The sequence below is a fragment of the Impatiens glandulifera genome, chromosome 1 (assembly GCF_907164915.1).
Source record: "Impatiens glandulifera chromosome 1, dImpGla2.1, whole genome shotgun sequence".
Taxonomy (NCBI): Eukaryota; Viridiplantae; Streptophyta; class Magnoliopsida; order Ericales; family Balsaminaceae; genus Impatiens; species Impatiens glandulifera.
In genome coordinates this window covers 157,690,435-157,708,290 of record NC_061862.1, presented here as the reverse complement: position 1 = coordinate 157,708,290, position 17,856 = coordinate 157,690,435, and the positions used below count along the sequence as shown (strand labels likewise).

General features: G+C 31.2%; 2 protein-coding genes across 2 annotated transcripts; both read right to left on the bottom strand.

The window, feature by feature from the left end:
• Window positions 1-2,251: 2,251 nt before the first annotated feature.
• LOC124920405 (plant intracellular Ras-group-related LRR protein 9-like) lies at window positions 2,252-4,435 on the bottom strand. Its single transcript, XM_047460891.1, has 2 exons — window positions 3,523-4,435; window positions 2,252-3,423 (listed from the first exon to the last, which is right to left on the bottom strand). The coding sequence occupies exons 1-2, from the start codon at window positions 4,288-4,290 to the stop codon at window positions 2,608-2,610; spliced, it is 1,584 nt and encodes a 527-aa protein (XP_047316847.1). The 5' UTR covers window positions 4,291-4,435; the 3' UTR covers window positions 2,252-2,607.
• Window positions 4,436-5,641: 1,206 nt separating this feature from the next.
• LOC124920404 (C2 and GRAM domain-containing protein At5g50170) lies at window positions 5,642-9,577 on the bottom strand. The gene is made up of 9 exons (XM_047460890.1): window positions 9,044-9,577; window positions 7,840-8,955; window positions 7,571-7,753; window positions 7,111-7,394; window positions 6,920-7,036; window positions 6,564-6,826; window positions 6,310-6,490; window positions 5,968-6,240; window positions 5,642-5,896 (listed from the first exon to the last, which is right to left on the bottom strand). The coding sequence occupies exons 1-9, from the start codon at window positions 9,396-9,398 to the stop codon at window positions 5,690-5,692; spliced, it is 2,979 nt and encodes a 992-aa protein (XP_047316846.1). The 5' UTR covers window positions 9,399-9,577; the 3' UTR covers window positions 5,642-5,689.
• Between the last annotated feature and the right edge of the window lie 8,279 nt (window positions 9,578-17,856).

Below are 17,856 nucleotides of genomic sequence, written 5' to 3'. Positions count from 1 at the left end.
ATACATTTGATTCATACCAAAGTAATATATATATAATTATAGGGGTCAAACTAGTTATTCTTGAAAAAAAAACTCAATTCATACAAATAAAAAAATTGTTTATATATTATTGTTTAAATAATAGTAAAGTTTATAATTCAGTGTTAAAATATAAAAAGTAATCTTATCAGGGTTATAGGTTTGAATTTCATATTTGAAGCATTGAAAAAAACAATTATTATTTAAGTAATAAAACAATTTTTGAAAGAAAAAAGAAAGAGTTTATTAAACTCCACAATGATTGTCTACCTACGTGATTATTCAATATTATAAATATGTTATTAATAAAGCAATTAAATTATAGTAAATAAAAATAATATTGCATTATTATTGTGAATGAAAGTAGGAAAAATATAATTGGCTGTCCTTCTATGAGTTGATTTTGGAATAAAACAACACATAAGTGGATTCCTAGACATCAATTATTATATAATAATTAAACCTACTTACCAATAATAGAGAAAACAATAAATGATATAAAGTTGTGAAAATATTTGGCTAGTATTGAGTATAGTGTTGTTTATTTTCCAACTATTGATTGAGAATTACATTATTATTATTATTAGTTATAAGGTATTAAAATGAACATTATAAAAATAGTTAAGATTAAATAAACAAAATTATGACAGTTTAATGAGGAATACTTTTAATCACAAAGAAACACCTAACATTAATTATATTCAGTTGCTTATTTCAGAAATTGAGTGTGCATTTACCTAAAAGTTATATTAGATAATGTAACAATATTAATCATGATTGTTTTAATTGGAATTTTGTGACTTAGAGCTACTTTGAATTCCAATAAAGGTTCGAACAAATTTATATTCCTTCTTTACTACATTTGTTTCATTTTTCACACTTATATTATTCTGACTTCGAAAAGCATTGAAAGACCCTATCAAATTTATTGCATTGAAAGCAATAAATCTCATTTAAATATAATATTTTGATTTAATTGATAAATCAAAATAGAAAAGGTCTCCTCGTAAGATGTGTGTTTTATTTAACTTGATTATTTGATCTTCGTACAATTTATTCAACTATTGTAAGTTAATAGTTTTAACTCTAAATATGGTGTAGAACTAAAAAAAAAACTTTCTTCTTTTTTAAAGCCCAATTTTCATTTTAAACTCGAATTTGAATTGTTTTTATTAAATGAAACTGAAATGTTATACTATATCATATGAATTTTATCACAATTTAACCAGGTGAGAGAGACTTTCTTATAAAAATCTTTTATTTATTTTAACATAATATTTTTTTTTTCTTAATTAATTGACCATATTTGTAAAAATATAATATCACTCTTTTTATTCTCTACAGTTGAAAATTTAAAAAGCGTATATCTTAAAAAATATATATATTCAATTTAAAACACAAATAAGTCCAAATTGATATACCTTACACAAAGTTGTATAATTATAAAATTATGTAAAAAGAATAATATAAAATATATCCCTATTCAATTTTTTCCTTAAATTTTATATGTGTTTTAAAATAGAAACTAACATCAACAAATTAAGATGCAAAAATCTAAAAAATAGTCCTGTAACAAAAAATAAACACATCCAATATGTTTCTAAATATCATTCAATTTAATGATGTTATAAATTAAATAATAATCATTAAATAATAAAAACGAAAATGATATGTTAAAATAAGTATACAATATTTTGTCAATTTACAAAAAAGCCTTCCCAGACTAAAAATTTAATTTTCCGACTCACATACGACACAATTCAAAATTCGATTCCCATTAAGATCAGATTCTAGCCTCAAATAGCAATTGGGACCAAAACATTTATATACTGTTTGTCGTATGCTCAACTACCAATTTTTTATATTTAAAAGAAAATAAATGATAGAAAATAAGATTCATTAAATAACATATTCAGCCATATAAAATGATAAACAAAAAGTGGAGACTTAATCTCAGTAGAAATACCATAAAAACAATGACTCATGTCCTTGTGGTAATGGATTCGAGTCTTCAACCCCAACTATTTTAGTTGAATTGGATATGAATTGATCATTCATTTAACTATTTAAACGATAAACCAAACCAATGATCAACTTCCAAACTAGGGTTTGATTTTTTAAACAACCTAACAACTTACACTCCTAAACAACAAATATAATTTTATGTTAGTATGACAGCAAATGTAAAAAACATTTTCTTTACAAGTTGATCCTCTAACCTTGATCAAAGAACAAACCACTTATGAATTTTTGTATGTACAACAACATTCGACTGTGGTTTAGGACCACGAGAATGAACCCGTGTCCAAAAACTCTTACATAAAGAGTTCGAAACTTATCCTGTGAAAAATAAATAAAATATAGCTAGCTTAGCTTAGCTAGCACAAAGACAGATGCTTTGTTCATCTGCAAAATTCCACAAAGAAAAAACAACCAAAACCCATGAATCCTGATTCATGGGTTGAAATTGGAAATGATAAATAAAAAACTTGGGAAAAGAATTAAGCCCGAGTTTTTCATCTTCTTCTTCACCATTGAAGAAGAAACATAAACTTCATTCATGCTCATGCTTATTATTCTTTCTTCTTTTTATAATTGCTGATCAAGAGAAGGATCGATCGGGGACTTACCAACATTTCCAAGATAATCAGCAACGTTTCCAGTCACAGACGTAGCGCGATTCATCAACCAAGAAGTACTTCGAATCAACCAACCATTTTCAGTTGGCTCCTCCATTTCCTCCATGCTCCTTTCTTCTTCCTCCAACAAAATATCCAACCATCTTTTCGCCATAAACACCTTAACCGCCTCCACTCCTTCCATAACCACCTCCTTCGGAGGAATCACAATCGGGTTCTCCTCCAAGTTAAGCTTACTTAAGTTGTCCAAACGCCCGAATGAATCCGGAAGATATTGGATTTGGTTGTTGCTAAGATAAAGCTCTTTCAAGTTTAACAATTCCCCAAATGTCTCTGGCAGTTCAGTCAGGTCACTGAAATTACTACTGAGATCAAGAATCTCGAGGTTGGACAAACTCCCAATCGAGGCTGGAACTCCTCTTAGCTCATTGAAGTGGGCGTCGAGGATACGTAAAGACTTCATATCGCCTATGGAAGTAGGCAGGGATCGGATCTTGTTCAGTTGGATTGAAAGCCTCACAAGATTGACAAGTTGGTGGCCGATGTTAGTTGGCAAGTAGGTTAATCTATTATAGCTAACATCAAGCGTCGATAGTGAGCTGCAATTAGAGATGCTGTCGGGTAATGATACTAACTTATTGCTGGAGGCATTCAGAAGCTTTAAGTTGAGAAGTAGGCCAATTGAATCAGGAAGAGTCTCCATTAGGTTTGATGATAGATCAAGCTCCTCCAGATTCGTTAAACCTCCAATTGAATCAGGAAGTATCTTTTGATTGAATAATACAAGCAAACAAACAATTATTACACTAAATTCTCAGACATTAACAGATTAAGCTACAATTTCTAAAGCGGAAATTACAATTACCTCAAGTTGATTCGTGGACAGGTTTAGAACAAGCAATTGGCTAAAACGACCAAACGCCTCTGGTAGAGATCGCAATTTGCGATTCGAGAGATCAATCCTTTGTATTCTCGTTCCAGACGAATCCTTCAAAATACCTACAACCTCGTCATTTACCTCTTCCACTTCACCTTCATCCTCTTCAGTAAGATTAATATCCTCAAAATCACGACCAGACAAAGCCGATTCATAAATCTTCAACAACTTCGCTTCCGCTTCACTAAGCATTTTCTCATAAGAATCATGCATTTCATCCAATGCAATAACAGCACCATACATCTGTCTATCTTTCTCCGTAGCATCTCTACATTCCTTCTCCTTACCTGCAAGATGCGCACGCCACTCAAGCCTATCCACCTCAGTCGGACGCGGCGAAAGAACGATCTCTCCAAGCTGCTTTGACAACGACGAATCAATCTCCGCTAACTTAGCTCTCGCAGAGTCAACACTTTCATGATCAGGCCGTTCTCCTAGGGTTCTGAGCACAGCTCGTGATTGCGCGACCTCGGAAACGGCAGATCTCATTGAGGCGATGACTTTTGGATCAGTTAAACGAGGCATCTGATCTACTAGGTCGAATACTGGCTCCTTTGAAGTCGGAACTGCGGTTGATGGAGGCGGAGGCATCTCGATGTCGAATCCTTGTTCATCGGCTCCTCGCCGGGGACCAATACTAGGGATTTTTGACATCATGTAAGATAGAATTGGAAAATTCTTAGGGTTAGGATCCATGGATTCAAATTCTTAGTTGAGAAACAGCCGATCGAGCTTGATTTTGAACCTTGAGAAGAAAAGTCAATGTTGAGAGAGAGTATGAAGCAAAACCAGTCAGGAATCAGTATTCATCGCCGGCCGGAAGAACTACAAGAGGATGATGATTATGCCTTGATGGATGAATCTGATTTCATATTATTTCTTTTAATATGTAATTACTATAATTATAAAATAATTGACTAAAAAGTGAAAAATGAGATTTTATAAGATAAATATAATATGTTCTTAAATAAAATAAATTATTAAATTAATTTTTAAGGCTCGAATTTATGTAGTTCTTTCTAATAACTTTCTTATTAGAAGATGATTAATTCTGATTGTGTCATAAAATACTTTAACTATTAAAATTTTATAGTGAATTGAAACTTTTTTAAATAGATAAAACATTTGTCTTAACAATTTTTATTTTTTAATTAATTTGTCATGTTTTTGTAATTTAATTTTTTAATTAATTTGTCATGTTTTTGTAATTTAATTTTAACGTAGCATTTTTGTTTGTTTTCGAGATGTATGCATTTTAATTTGTCGAACTTAATTTGGTAATTATAAAATCTCTAATTTGAGAAAACTTTTATAAAATTTGAATAGAGATAAATTTTATATTTATTTTTCTAAATTCTTATACATTTTTTACTGCTTGTTTTTGTGAGATATACGTGTTTAGAATTACCGAATTCGATTTGAATGTCTTAGAAAATGTTTAATGTATTGGAATAATTGGAAAAATAAAAAAATGTAGAGAAATGTTATTTTATTTTAATAATTGTGAGAAATTAATTTAAAAAATATTATTTTAACGTATGTTCATTTGTTTTAGGTAGCGTATGACACAATTCAAAGTTCGAATCGTTTGGTTTAAAAACGATCCAAATTCGAACCTCAAATAGTAATTTGAGAGTCGCGACACAATTTAAAGTTCAAACCTATTTGGTTTAGAAACAACCCAAGTTTGAATCTCAAATAGTAATTTGGTGATATTTGAGAGTCACATATAACAATATTCAAAGTTCAAACCCGTTTGGTTTAAAAACGACCCAAGTTCGAACCCAAATAGTAATCTCGTTTGGTTTAAAAACGACCCAAAACCAAACGACCCAAATAGTAATTTGTGATATTTGGGAGTCGTCATTCGAACCCCAAATAATAATTTGAGAGTCACTTATGACACAATTCAAATTTCGAACTTATGATTTAAAAACGACCCAAGTTCGAATCCAAAATAGTAATTTGAGAGTCACGATACAAGTCAAAGTTCGAACCCGTTTAGTTTAAAAACAACCGAAGTTCGAATCCAAATAGTGACTTGGCTAAAATAAATATAAAAGAAAGGTAACTTTTATTTTTTATTGCTCAAACGTTAAACATTTGTCAATTCTTGGGACAATACAACTGAACCACTTTGAATAAGTTCAACTATTTCCCTAAACCGCCTATCGAACTTGTCAATTATGCTTCGCGTGATCGTCTGCTGAAGTCTCGTGCTTTTAATCCATGAGACGCTCGCATAAACGTCGCATCTGCATGATTCATCCGTCGTCTCGACAATCCGGTACTTGAAATGTACCTGCCCAAAACAAAAATGATAAATCAAATCACCAACAGTTGAATTTTCAAAATTTTCAAATAAATGCTCACCCGGAAATGGTCGCTGAATGGGATGTCGTGCAAAGTCATAAACTCGTTCACAATCCAACCTTTAGAATTTGGAATTTGCGTTTTCTGCTGCGTGCATGTAACTTCACCTCCAAAAATCGAGAACTGTCTGTTTAATCTGTACAATAATCGTCTTTCCAACAAATCAGGTTTGACGGTTTCCCAATCAGATGTTACATAACCTATACAACCGCATTTCTTCATCACTACATGCTCCAACTGACCCCCATTATACATTTCCATCAATGAACTTATCTGCACATAAAATAGAATTGATTCATGATCATCATCTTAAAAGACTGAAATGTGAACTCACTCACTCACATTAGCAGCAACAGTAGAAGACTCGAGCTTCGACATTGATGTATCTTCAACAGCCAAGCATGGTCCACAGTCATCAATTGATGCCAGACTCATATCTTCATCATCTTCTTCCTCTTTATCTACAGCTTGTTCTTTTGGATGTGAAACTACTGACTTTGTTCTCCACAAAGCCATAATTGTCCTATCGTTTATCCCAATTTGGTATAAGAAATAAAAAACGGGCGAGAGAGAGAAAGATTTAGCAATTCGATTACCTGGATGCTTCGTGGAAGGATACGAAGGACATAAAATAGAATTGAAGCCTACCCTCTTCATCGTGGGACTTTGCACCATGACTTGCATCAAGTCCACGATCTTTTTCAAGCACTATAACCAATTGGGGGCTGCCCATAGATGAAAGTGAAGGAGGAAGAACTTGAATATCAAATATATCCTCCCAAAGGAAGAAGAATTTTGTTTTACGTCCAAAAAAGTTGGCATAAAACCCAATAATTCTCGCAGACAGAAAGATACGACCCTAAAACAACACAAATATCCGAAAAAGTTAGTAATAATATAGAATATTTCAGCACAGAACAGATCAGTTCTTCGATTTGATTATACACTCTACCTGAAGTGGGACTTTCCTTTTCAGGGAGCATGAGAAATGATTGATAAGAAATTCTTCTTGAGGAAGCCCAAAAATCTTTAGGAATGTTGAGTTCCTTCGAGGTGATCGAGTGTTCAACTGTAGAAAAAAGTAAAGATCAACAATAATGATAGTGTTATTGTTACTATTGAAAAAAGAAAAGAAGAGATAACCTTCTTTCCGACTTCCTTCTCCATTTTCGTAAGATATTCCTTTATTGTATCGTAGCCATTAGTGTTGTCGAGGAATATTCTGAGATGCAGTTTTGACTGAGAAGTCTGAGCAATCTTTCCCACAAGTGGCACCCATATGTCTGCAAGTTCCGCAGATGTATGTTTCAGAAAGTTGATTTCAGTGTGTCCAATAACATTCGAGTGATCAAATAGACCGTCAAAACTGAACACTTGCACATCTAACGTTGATGGTGGCTCTTCCATGGCATCAAATTCAAGTATCTCTGCAAAAAATTAGAGATATTGTCTCATCTAAAGTCTAAACCCACACTCTCGAATATGACAGAAACAATGTTTCCAAATGGGACCTATTCGAATTGCAAGTTAACACTTAAACTTGTTTCTTCTAGTTCAGTCAACAATTCAATCATCAAACACGATGAACACGAAAGAAACTTACCATTCCATTGAGGATCAGAAGACTGGAGTTTGACAGAACTTGTCTTTAGTCTCCCATTGCATGTCAAGACAACATATGAATCAGGAATCTCTTTAGAATTATCCAGTGCTATGTTTTCTCCTTCAATCAAAGCTACAGTTAACAACCATCCATCACCTTGTCCCTTAATTCCATGATCACTAGCTGAATAATACACAATATGAACATTAAAGAAAACATTAGATCCAAAATAGTTCTATCTTCTTCAATTTCACACAAAACATACTCACTTCTTTGCAACCTGGCTTGCACAAAATGAGATATCATGTTATATAATCGCTCGAGATGAATGATCAAAATCCCACTGGTAATAAGCTCCCCAAAGTTATCTGGCAAATCCAGACCATTGAATTCCAATCCTTCATTCTTCCAGAGTTTACCAACAAGAATGTGGGCTAACACATACAAAAGCATGAAGCAAGTTGAAATAACTGTGAAGTTACAAAAGTATTGAGTCACTTGCTCCCAATCGGATTTGTGCTCAGTTTTCAGGGTTTCAAGCATATCATCCTTGTTCAATGTATCCATGGAATCTCCTTGTTTAACGTTTTGAGCTAGAAATTTCGCAAACTGATCAAAGCTTTCCTTTAGACCTTGTCGAGCTCCACCTTCAATCATTCCCTTCATCATAGTGTGATGAATGAAGTTAATCCCCCAAGATATAACAAGACGCGACAATGATTCATCTCCATGTGGTTCACTTGTGATTTTGTAAAGTATCTCGAGTTTAAATGTATTTCCATATGGAACATCTGGTGTGTAAACATCTACATGAACAGCGAATTTACTTGTGTCTGCATATAAGTATGTTTGCTCTTCTGTGGCCTTCACTGCCTTTACTAGCTTCGACGCAGGGTTTGTGTACGAAACTACTCGCGATAAACAAGGTTTTGAACCAGACTTCCATGTCCATGGCCCATCATGCAAATCTGTAGTTCCTTGCAATTCAGCTAGATCTTTCCTGAAACTTGAATTAGGAGCAAAGAGAATGTTGTTCAAATCTTTAGCTGATATGATATAAATTTGATCAAGAAGTATGCCTCCCTGTAGATCATCTGGCATCTCTACTTCATTACAACTATTCGATTGCATCTTTTCAATAGCTTCTTCAAAATCACAACAACTAGATGTCTGTTCTTCTAACCCATCCTCGAAATCTGATGATTTAAGCGATTGATCCGAACAATCATCGGGTTTAGGATTTCCATTTTTACTGAAAAACCTCTCCAATTTCCCTGCAATTGCTTTCATCTTACGCAAAGGAGACGTTCTGTGATGTGGATGAGTCTGATGAGTCTGATCATCCTCGCCGTTTGCACGGAGAGAAATAGCAAGAAGAATACTAGCTACAGCAATGTTTACAAAATCATGTTAAATTTCTTCTAGAGTTGAAAATGGAAACAAAAAAGTGTACTAACTAAATAACTAACTAACCAGAACTAGGGTTTCCACGTTTGAATTTCAATCCTTTGGCGGTTTCGAGAGAAAACCAAGTAGGAGGTAAATTCTGACTATCTTCTGAAGAAATTAAACAAACAGGAACTCGTACACGACCTATCAATGATTTGGAAACGGTGAAGATACCTGAATCTTCATTACACTGATAGACGGATATATGAAGTTCGTCTTCGATGCCATTGATGAGGAAAGCGAACTCTTCGTTCCAAATTGGATTGTTAGTTCCGTTTAGTGTTCTGGTTTTGGATTTGAGATTTCCGGCTTGAAGCTTAACGTATAAGGATTTGAGCGGTAAATGCCGACCTTCCATTAGATAGACGTATAACTTCATGATGATGATGATGTATCTGTAACTGCAAATGAAATCTCTTTGAGAAATATTTATGGAAAAAGTTGGATACAGAGAAATGGTGGAGAAGAAACGTGGGTAAGCTATGGAAGTGACACGAGGAAGAAGGAAGCGTAAGAGAGAGAATTACAAACATTTTTTAGAGAGGGAATTGATTTACAGTCGGTTTGGCTTCTTTATTTATACCTCTTTTCCGGGATTTGATTTGCATTAACAAAATTTGAAAAAGATGATAATGATTTCTTATAAATTAAGTTTGATGTTGTGTTCGATCGGTTCTTATTTAGTCGGAATAATACTCACAATTATGGGTGAGCATAATTTGGGTTTGCCTAACCAAAACCCAAAATATTAATTTGGGTTAGTTAATATGGGTTGAGTATGTGTTGAGTTTAATTTGGATTGGGTTAGGGTTAACCAAATTATATAAATTTAATTTAATTCTCTATTATTAATTTAATATAAACTAATCATTTTTCAACTTTAAGTCGAACACGTTTAACACGTTTAATATGTTTTTAATATTTTTAACACATTTTCACACTTATAGCACGTTTTCACACGTTTAACACATTTTTACGATTTTGGCACGTTTAACGCGTTTTTGACATGTATAACGCGTTTTCACACTAATAACATGTTTTTGTCATGTTTAACACGTTTTTAACAAGTTTAATACGTTTTTTTACATTTTTGACACGTTTAACACGTATTTCACATATTTAACACATACGCTAACACGTTTTTGATTAGTTTACCACGGTTTTCACGTTTAACACGTTTTTTATATTTTAACACGTTTTTGATATATTTAACACGTTTTCCACACGTTTAACACGCTTTTTATACGTTTAACATGTTTTTCACGTTTTTGGTATATTTAACACGTTTTTGACATTTTGACACGTTTTTCACACGTGAATACGTTTTTCACATTTTTGACACATTTAGCACGTTTTTGACATGCTGAACACGTTTAATACGTTTAACACGTTTTGGCTCATTTAACACATTTTAAGTACATTTAACACGTTTTTCACATTTTTGGCACGTTTAACACATTTTTGACATTTTAACACGTTTGACACGTTTTTGCACACTTAACATATTTTTGACATGTTTAATATGTTTTTGTACGTTGACACGTTTTGATAAGTTTTAACACGTTTTTGTCACGTTTAACACGTTTTTGGCATGTTTAACACGTTTTTCACGTTTTGACACGTCAAACGTGTGAAAAATGTATTAAACGTGTAAAAAATATAAAAAAGCATGTTAAACGTGTCAAAAACGTGTTAAACGTGTCAAAATGTGCCAAAAACGTGGAGAACATGGAAAACGTGTTAAACATGCCAAAAACGTGAAAACATGTGAAAAACATTTTAAACGTGTTAAGAATGTGAAAAACGTAAAAAACATGTTAAACGTGTCAAAACATGTTAAACGTGCCAAAAACGTGAAAAACGTGTCAAAATGTGTTAAATGTGTCAAATGTGTCATAATCGTAAAAAACGTGTCAAACATATCAAAACATGAAAACAGTGTCCAGCGTGTCAAAATGTGTTATACATGCCAAAAACATGTTAAACTGTAAAAAAATGTTTGGAAAATGTATTCAACATGTCGAAAACGTGAAAAACGTGTCAAAATGTGTTAAATGTGTCAAAAACGTGTTAAACGTGTCAAAAACGTGGAAAACGTGTTAAACGTGTCAAAACGTGTTAAACGTGCCAAAAACGTGAAGACGTGTTAAATGTGTCAAAAATGTGAAAAACATATTAAATGTGTCAAAACGTGCTAAAAATGTGGAAAACGTGTTAAAAATGTGTTAAACATGCCAAAAATATGAAAAACGTGTTCAGCTTGTCAAATATTATTAAACGTGCCAAAAACGTGTTAAACGTGTCAAAAACGTATTATAAATGTCAAAAACGTGGAAAACGTGTTAAGCATGTCAAAAATGTGGAAAACGTATTAAACGAATAAAAATATGTTAAATGAGTCACATAAATATTAAATGAAAAAATAAAAATAAAATAATTTGGGTTACTCAACCCAACCCATACTCAACCCATATTAATAAATAATATGGGTTAAATTATAGGTTGGATAAATTTAATTTGGGTTGAATATGGGTTGGGTAATACGGGTTGAGTTTACCCGTTTGCTCACCCCTACTCACAATCATTGGTGGATGGTTTACTGTTCATACTTTCCGATTGGGTTAATGATTTTTTTTTGAATTTGTGTTCGTCCGATTCTTAACAACAGAGGAGATACGTTTAATACGTTTAACACGTTTTGGCTCATTTAACACATTTTAAGTACATTTAACACGTTTTTCATATTTTTGGCACGTTTAACACATTTTTGACATTTTAACACGTTTGACACGTTTTTGCACACTTAACATATTTTTGACATGTTTAATATGTTTTTGTACGTTGACACGTTTTGATAAGTTTTAACACGTTTTTGTCACGTTTAACACGTTTTTGTCACGTTTAACACGTTTTTGGCATGTTTAACACGTTTTTCACGTTTTGACACGTCAAACGTGTGAAAAATGTATTAAACGTGTAAAAAATATAAAAAAGCATGTTAAACGTGTCAAAAACGTGTTAAACGTGTCAAAATGTGCCAAAAACGTGGAGAACATGGAAAACGTGTTAAACATGCCAAAAACGTGAAAACATGTGAAAAACATTTTAAACGTGTTAAGAATGTGAAAAACGTAAAAAACATGTTAAACGTGTCAAAACATGTTAAACGTGCCAAAAACGTGAAAAACGTGTCAAATGTGTCATAATCGTAAAAAACGTGTCAAACATATCAAAACATGAAAACAGTGTCCAGCGTGTCAAAATGTGTTATACATGCCAAAAACATGTTAAACTGTAAAAAAATGTTTGGAAAATGTATTCAACATGTCGAAAACGTGAAAAACGTGTCAAAATGTGTTAAATGTGTCAAAAACGTGTTAAACGTGTCAAAAACGTGGAAAACGTGTTAAACGTGTCAAAACGTGTTAAACGTGCCAAAAACGTGAAGACGTGTTAAATGTGTCAAAAATGTGAAAAACATATTAAATGTGTCAAAACGTGCTAAAAATGTGGAAAACGTGTTAAAAATGTGTTAAACATGCCAAAAATATGAAAAACGTGTTCAGCTTGTCAAATATTATTAAACGTGCCAAAAACGTGTTAAACGTGTCAAAAACGTATTATAAATGTCAAAAACGTGGAAAACGTGTTAAGCATGTCAAAAATGTGGAAAACGTATTAAACGAATAAAAATATGTTAAATGAGTCACATAAATATTAAATGAAAAAATAAAAATAAAATAATTTGGGTTACTCAACCCAACCCATACTCAACCCATATTAATAAATAATATGGGTTAAATTATAGGTTGGATAAATTTAATTTGGGTTGAATATGGGTTGGGTAATACGGGTTGAGTTTACCCGTTTGCTCACCCCTACTCACAATCATTGGTGGATGGTTTACTGTTCATACTTTCCGATTGGGTTAATGATTTTTTTTGAATTTGTGTTCGTCCGATTCTTAACAACAGAGGAGATACGTTTAATACGTTTAACACGTTTTGGCTCATTTAACACATTTTAAGTACATTTAACACGTTTTTCATATTTTTGGCACGTTTAACACATTTTTGACATTTTAACACGTTTGACACGTTTTTGCACACTTAACATATTTTTGACATGTTTAATATGTTTTTGTACGTTGACACGTTTTGATAAGTTTTAACACGTTTTTGTCACGTTTAACACGTTTTTGTCACGTTTAACACGTTTTTGGCATGTTTAACACGTTTTTCACGTTTTGACACGTCAAACGTGTGAAAAATGTATTAAACGTGTAAAAAATATAAAAAAGCATGTTAAACGTGTCAAAAACGTGTTAAACGTGTCAAAATGTGCCAAAAACGTGGAGAACATGGAAAACGTGTTAAACATGCCAAAAACGTGAAAACATGTGAAAAACATTTTAAACGTGTTAAGAATGTGAAAAACGTAAAAAACATGTTAAACGTGTCAAAACATGTTAAACGTGCCAAAAACGTGAAAAACGTGTCAAATGTGTCATAATCGTAAAAAACGTGTCAAACATATCAAAACATGAAAACAGTGTCCAGCGTGTCAAAATGTGTTATACATGCCAAAAACATGTTAAACTGTAAAAAAATGTTTGGAAAATGTATTCAACATGTCGAAAACGTGAAAAACGTGTCAAAATGTGTTAAATGTGTCAAAAACGTGTTAAACGTGTCAAAACGTGTTAAACGTGCCAAAAACGTGAAGACGTGTTAAATGTGTCAAAAATGTGAAAAACATATTAAATGTGTCAAAACGTGCTAAAAATGTGAAAAACGTGTTAAAAATGTGTTAAACATGCCAAAAATATGAAAAACGTGTTCAGCTTGTCAAATATTATTAAACGTGCCAAAAACGTGTTAAACGTGTCAAAAACGTATTATAAATGTCAAAAACGTGGAAAACGTGTTAAGCATGTCAAAAATGTGGAAAACGTATTAAACGAATAAAAATATGTTAAATGAGTCACATAAATATTAAATGAAAAAATAAAAATAAAATAATTTGGGTTACTCAACCCAACCCATACTCAACCCATATTAATAAATAATATGGATTAAATTATAGGTTGGATAAATTTAATTTGGGTTGAATATGGGTTGGGTAATACGGGTTGAGTTTACCCGTTTGCTCACCCCTACTCACAATCATTGGTGGATGGTTTACTGTTCATACTTTCCGATTGGGTTAATGAATTTTTTTTGAATTTGTGTTCGTCCGATTCTTAACAACAGAGGAGATAAAATAATCGGAGTTCATTTTTTTTCCAATATTTTTATGTAGATTGTCTGACAATACATTTTTCCAACAACGATTAGGAATAATTTTTAGGAATAATTTTAACTGTTGTTTAGAATATTTTTTAGAGATTTTTTCTGTTTGCATTAACAAAATTTAAAAAAGATGATAATGATTTCTTATAAGTTAAGTTTGATGTTATATACGTTTAGTTCGATCGGTTCTTATTTAGTCGGAATAATATTGACAATTATTGGTGGATGGTTACTGTTCATATAATCTGATTGTGTTAATGATTTATTTTTGAATTTGTGTTAGTCCAATTTTTCTTAACAACAGATAAAATAAAATAATCAGAGTTTATTTTTATTTTTTTAATAAAAAAATATTCAATTTAATTTCATAATTTGAATAAATTTCTCATCATTTCGGTCATATATGGAGATTGTCTTACAATACATTTTCCCAACAACGGTTAGGGATAATTTTAACTGTCGCTTGGAATATTTTTTAGAGATTTTTTTGACACTGTTTCATTTTAGAGATTACTTCAACATTCATCGTTTAGGAACTAAATTTGTCTTTGGAGTAATCTTCAATCAATTGCATGTTTCGTTGGATTTTTTTCATTGGAAATTTTTGTTTTTGTAAATTGTTTATACGATTTCATATCTAGATCATCAATGATTTATTTTGATACTAATTCATTTTTTATATGTAACTTTTATTTGAATTTAATTAAAATTAATTATTTATAGATAAATAAAGTAAATAAAATAATAAAAAATAGCTATTACTAAGATTAATTAGGTGATGCCCGAGTCGATAATTGTTGAAATTGATGCGACTAATATGATAAACTTATTTTCTAGTGGACTATCTGATTTAAGAAAATCGGTGAACCTTTAATGATCGTAATTGTTTCATTCGTATCATCTATAATGTTATTATTTATGACACTCTCTAAGATTCGTTCTAAAAAAATTGTCAAATCGGTCAGGAGTTAATCATTTTTTCGAGAATTTACGAGTTCGATAAATTATTAAATAACATGTTATATTTTATTATTATTATTTATTATTTATTTTTTATGTCATGTTTTGTCCTTATATTATTTTTAACATTTTTAATATAAGGTGGTATTTAAAAAAATATATATTAACTAAATAATCAAATATTTGTTTTAAGAGATCTAGAAGATATCTTATATATTAAACCGAACTCACTTTGTCATAAGGTTAAAAATATACTATTTTTAAAATGTGGAAGCAATTTCCATGACTCATTTTTATTATATTCAATAAGAGATGATTAAAAAAAGGATAATACAATTATGTAAGATTTGAGTAGTAGTAGAATAATCTAATAAAATTATGAAAAATATAAATAATTGTACTAAAATATAAATTATTAAAAATTTATAATAAAGTTTGCAGCTGGTGTTTGTAGATGAAAAATAAAAGTAAGTTTTTCCCCAAAAAAATAAATAAAAGTAAGCTAAAAAAAATTGATCATCAATTTGTAGAAAACATTAATAATTCAGGTTAATAAGGATGAAACAATGAAAATGAAAGATAAGTGAGAAAATCAAGTGAAGCTTACAAATCTCACTTAATACCAATTTAGATTATTTGTTTCAAATACTAACAAATACTTATAACATATTTTTCACACGTTTAACACGTTTTCACACGTTTTTCATACGTTTTATACGTTTTCACACGTTTTCACATTTTTGACACGTTTTGACACGTTTAACACGTTTTCACGTTTTTGACACGTTTAACACATTTTCACACTAATAACACGTTTTTCACGTTTTTGTCACGTTGAACACGTTTTTGACATTTTAATACGTTTAACACGTTTTTGACAAGTTTAACACGTTTTTTACGTTTTTGACACGTTTAACACGTTTTTAACATATTTAATACGTTAACACATTTTTGATAAGTTTAACATGATTTTCACGTTTTTGGCACGTTTAACACGTTTTAAACATATTTAACACGTTTTTGATATGTTTAATACGATTTACATATTTTTGGCACGTTTACCACGTTTTTGACATTTTAACATGTTTTTTATATGTATAACACATTTTTCACACGTTTAACACGTTTTTAATATTTTTATCACGTTTTCATACTTAAAACATGTTTTTCACACGTTTAACACGTTTTTATGTTTTTGGCACGTTTAACAAGTTTTTGACATGTTTAACACGTTTTCATACTAATAACACGTTTTTGTCATGTTTAACACGTTTTTGACATGTTTAATACGTTTAACGCGTTTTTGACAAATCAACACGTTTTTTTTTTATGTTTTTGGCACGTTTAACACGTTTTTAACATAACTAACACGTTAACACGTTTTTGATAAGTTTAACATGGTTTTCACGTTTTTGGCATGTTTAACACGTTTTAACATTTTAACACGTTTTTTATATGTTTAATACGTTTTCACACGTTTAACACGTGTTTCACACATTTAATATGTTTTTCACGTTTTTGGCCTGTTAAACACGTTTTTGACATATTTGACACGTTTTTCACACATTAACACGTTTTTCACATTTTGGTACGTTTAATACGTTTTTGACATGTTAAACGTGTTTTTCACATTCTTAACACGTTTAACATGTTTGTAACATGTTTAATACGTTTGTAACATGTTTAACACGTTTTTCATATTTTTGGCATGTTTAAGACGTTTTTGACATTTTAACACGTTTTACACATTTAACATATTTTTGACACGTTTAACATATTATTTTGCACGTTAACACGTTTTGACAAGTTTGAACACGTTTTGTCACGTTTAACACGTTTTTGACATTTTTGACATGTTTAATATGTTTTTCACGTTTGACATTAAACGTGTGAAAACGTATTAAACGTGTCAAAATGTGAAAAACATATTAAACGTGTCAAAACGTGTTAAACGTATCAAAATATGCCAAAAATGAGGAAAATGTGTTAAACGTGCCAAAAAAGTGGAATATGTGTCAAAACGTGTTAAACGTGCCAAAAATGTGAAAAACGTGTAAAAATATGTTAAACATGTTACAAACGTGTTAAACGTGTTAATAATGTGAAAAACGTGAAAAATATGTTAAACATGTCAAAACGTGTTAAACGTGCCAAAAACGTGAAAAATGTGTCAAAATGTGTTAAATGTGTCGTAATCGTGAAAAATATGTCAAACGTGTTAAAAACGTGTTAAACATGTCAAAACATGAAAATAGTGTCCAACGTGTCAAATGTGTTAAACGTGTTGAATGTATGAAAAACGTATTAAACGTGTTGAAAACGTATTAAACGTGTCGAAAACGTGTTAAACGTCTCAAAACGTGAAAAAGGTGTTAAACGTGTCAAAACGTGTTAAACGTGTTAAAACGTATTAAACATGCCAAAAATGTGAAAAACGTGTGAAACGTGTCAATAATGTGAAAAACGTATTAAACGTGTTAAACGTGTCAAAACGTGGAAAACGTGTTAAACGTGCCAAAAACGTGTGAAACGTGTCAAAAATGTGAAAATATGTTAAACGTGCCAAAAATGTGTTAAAATGTGTTA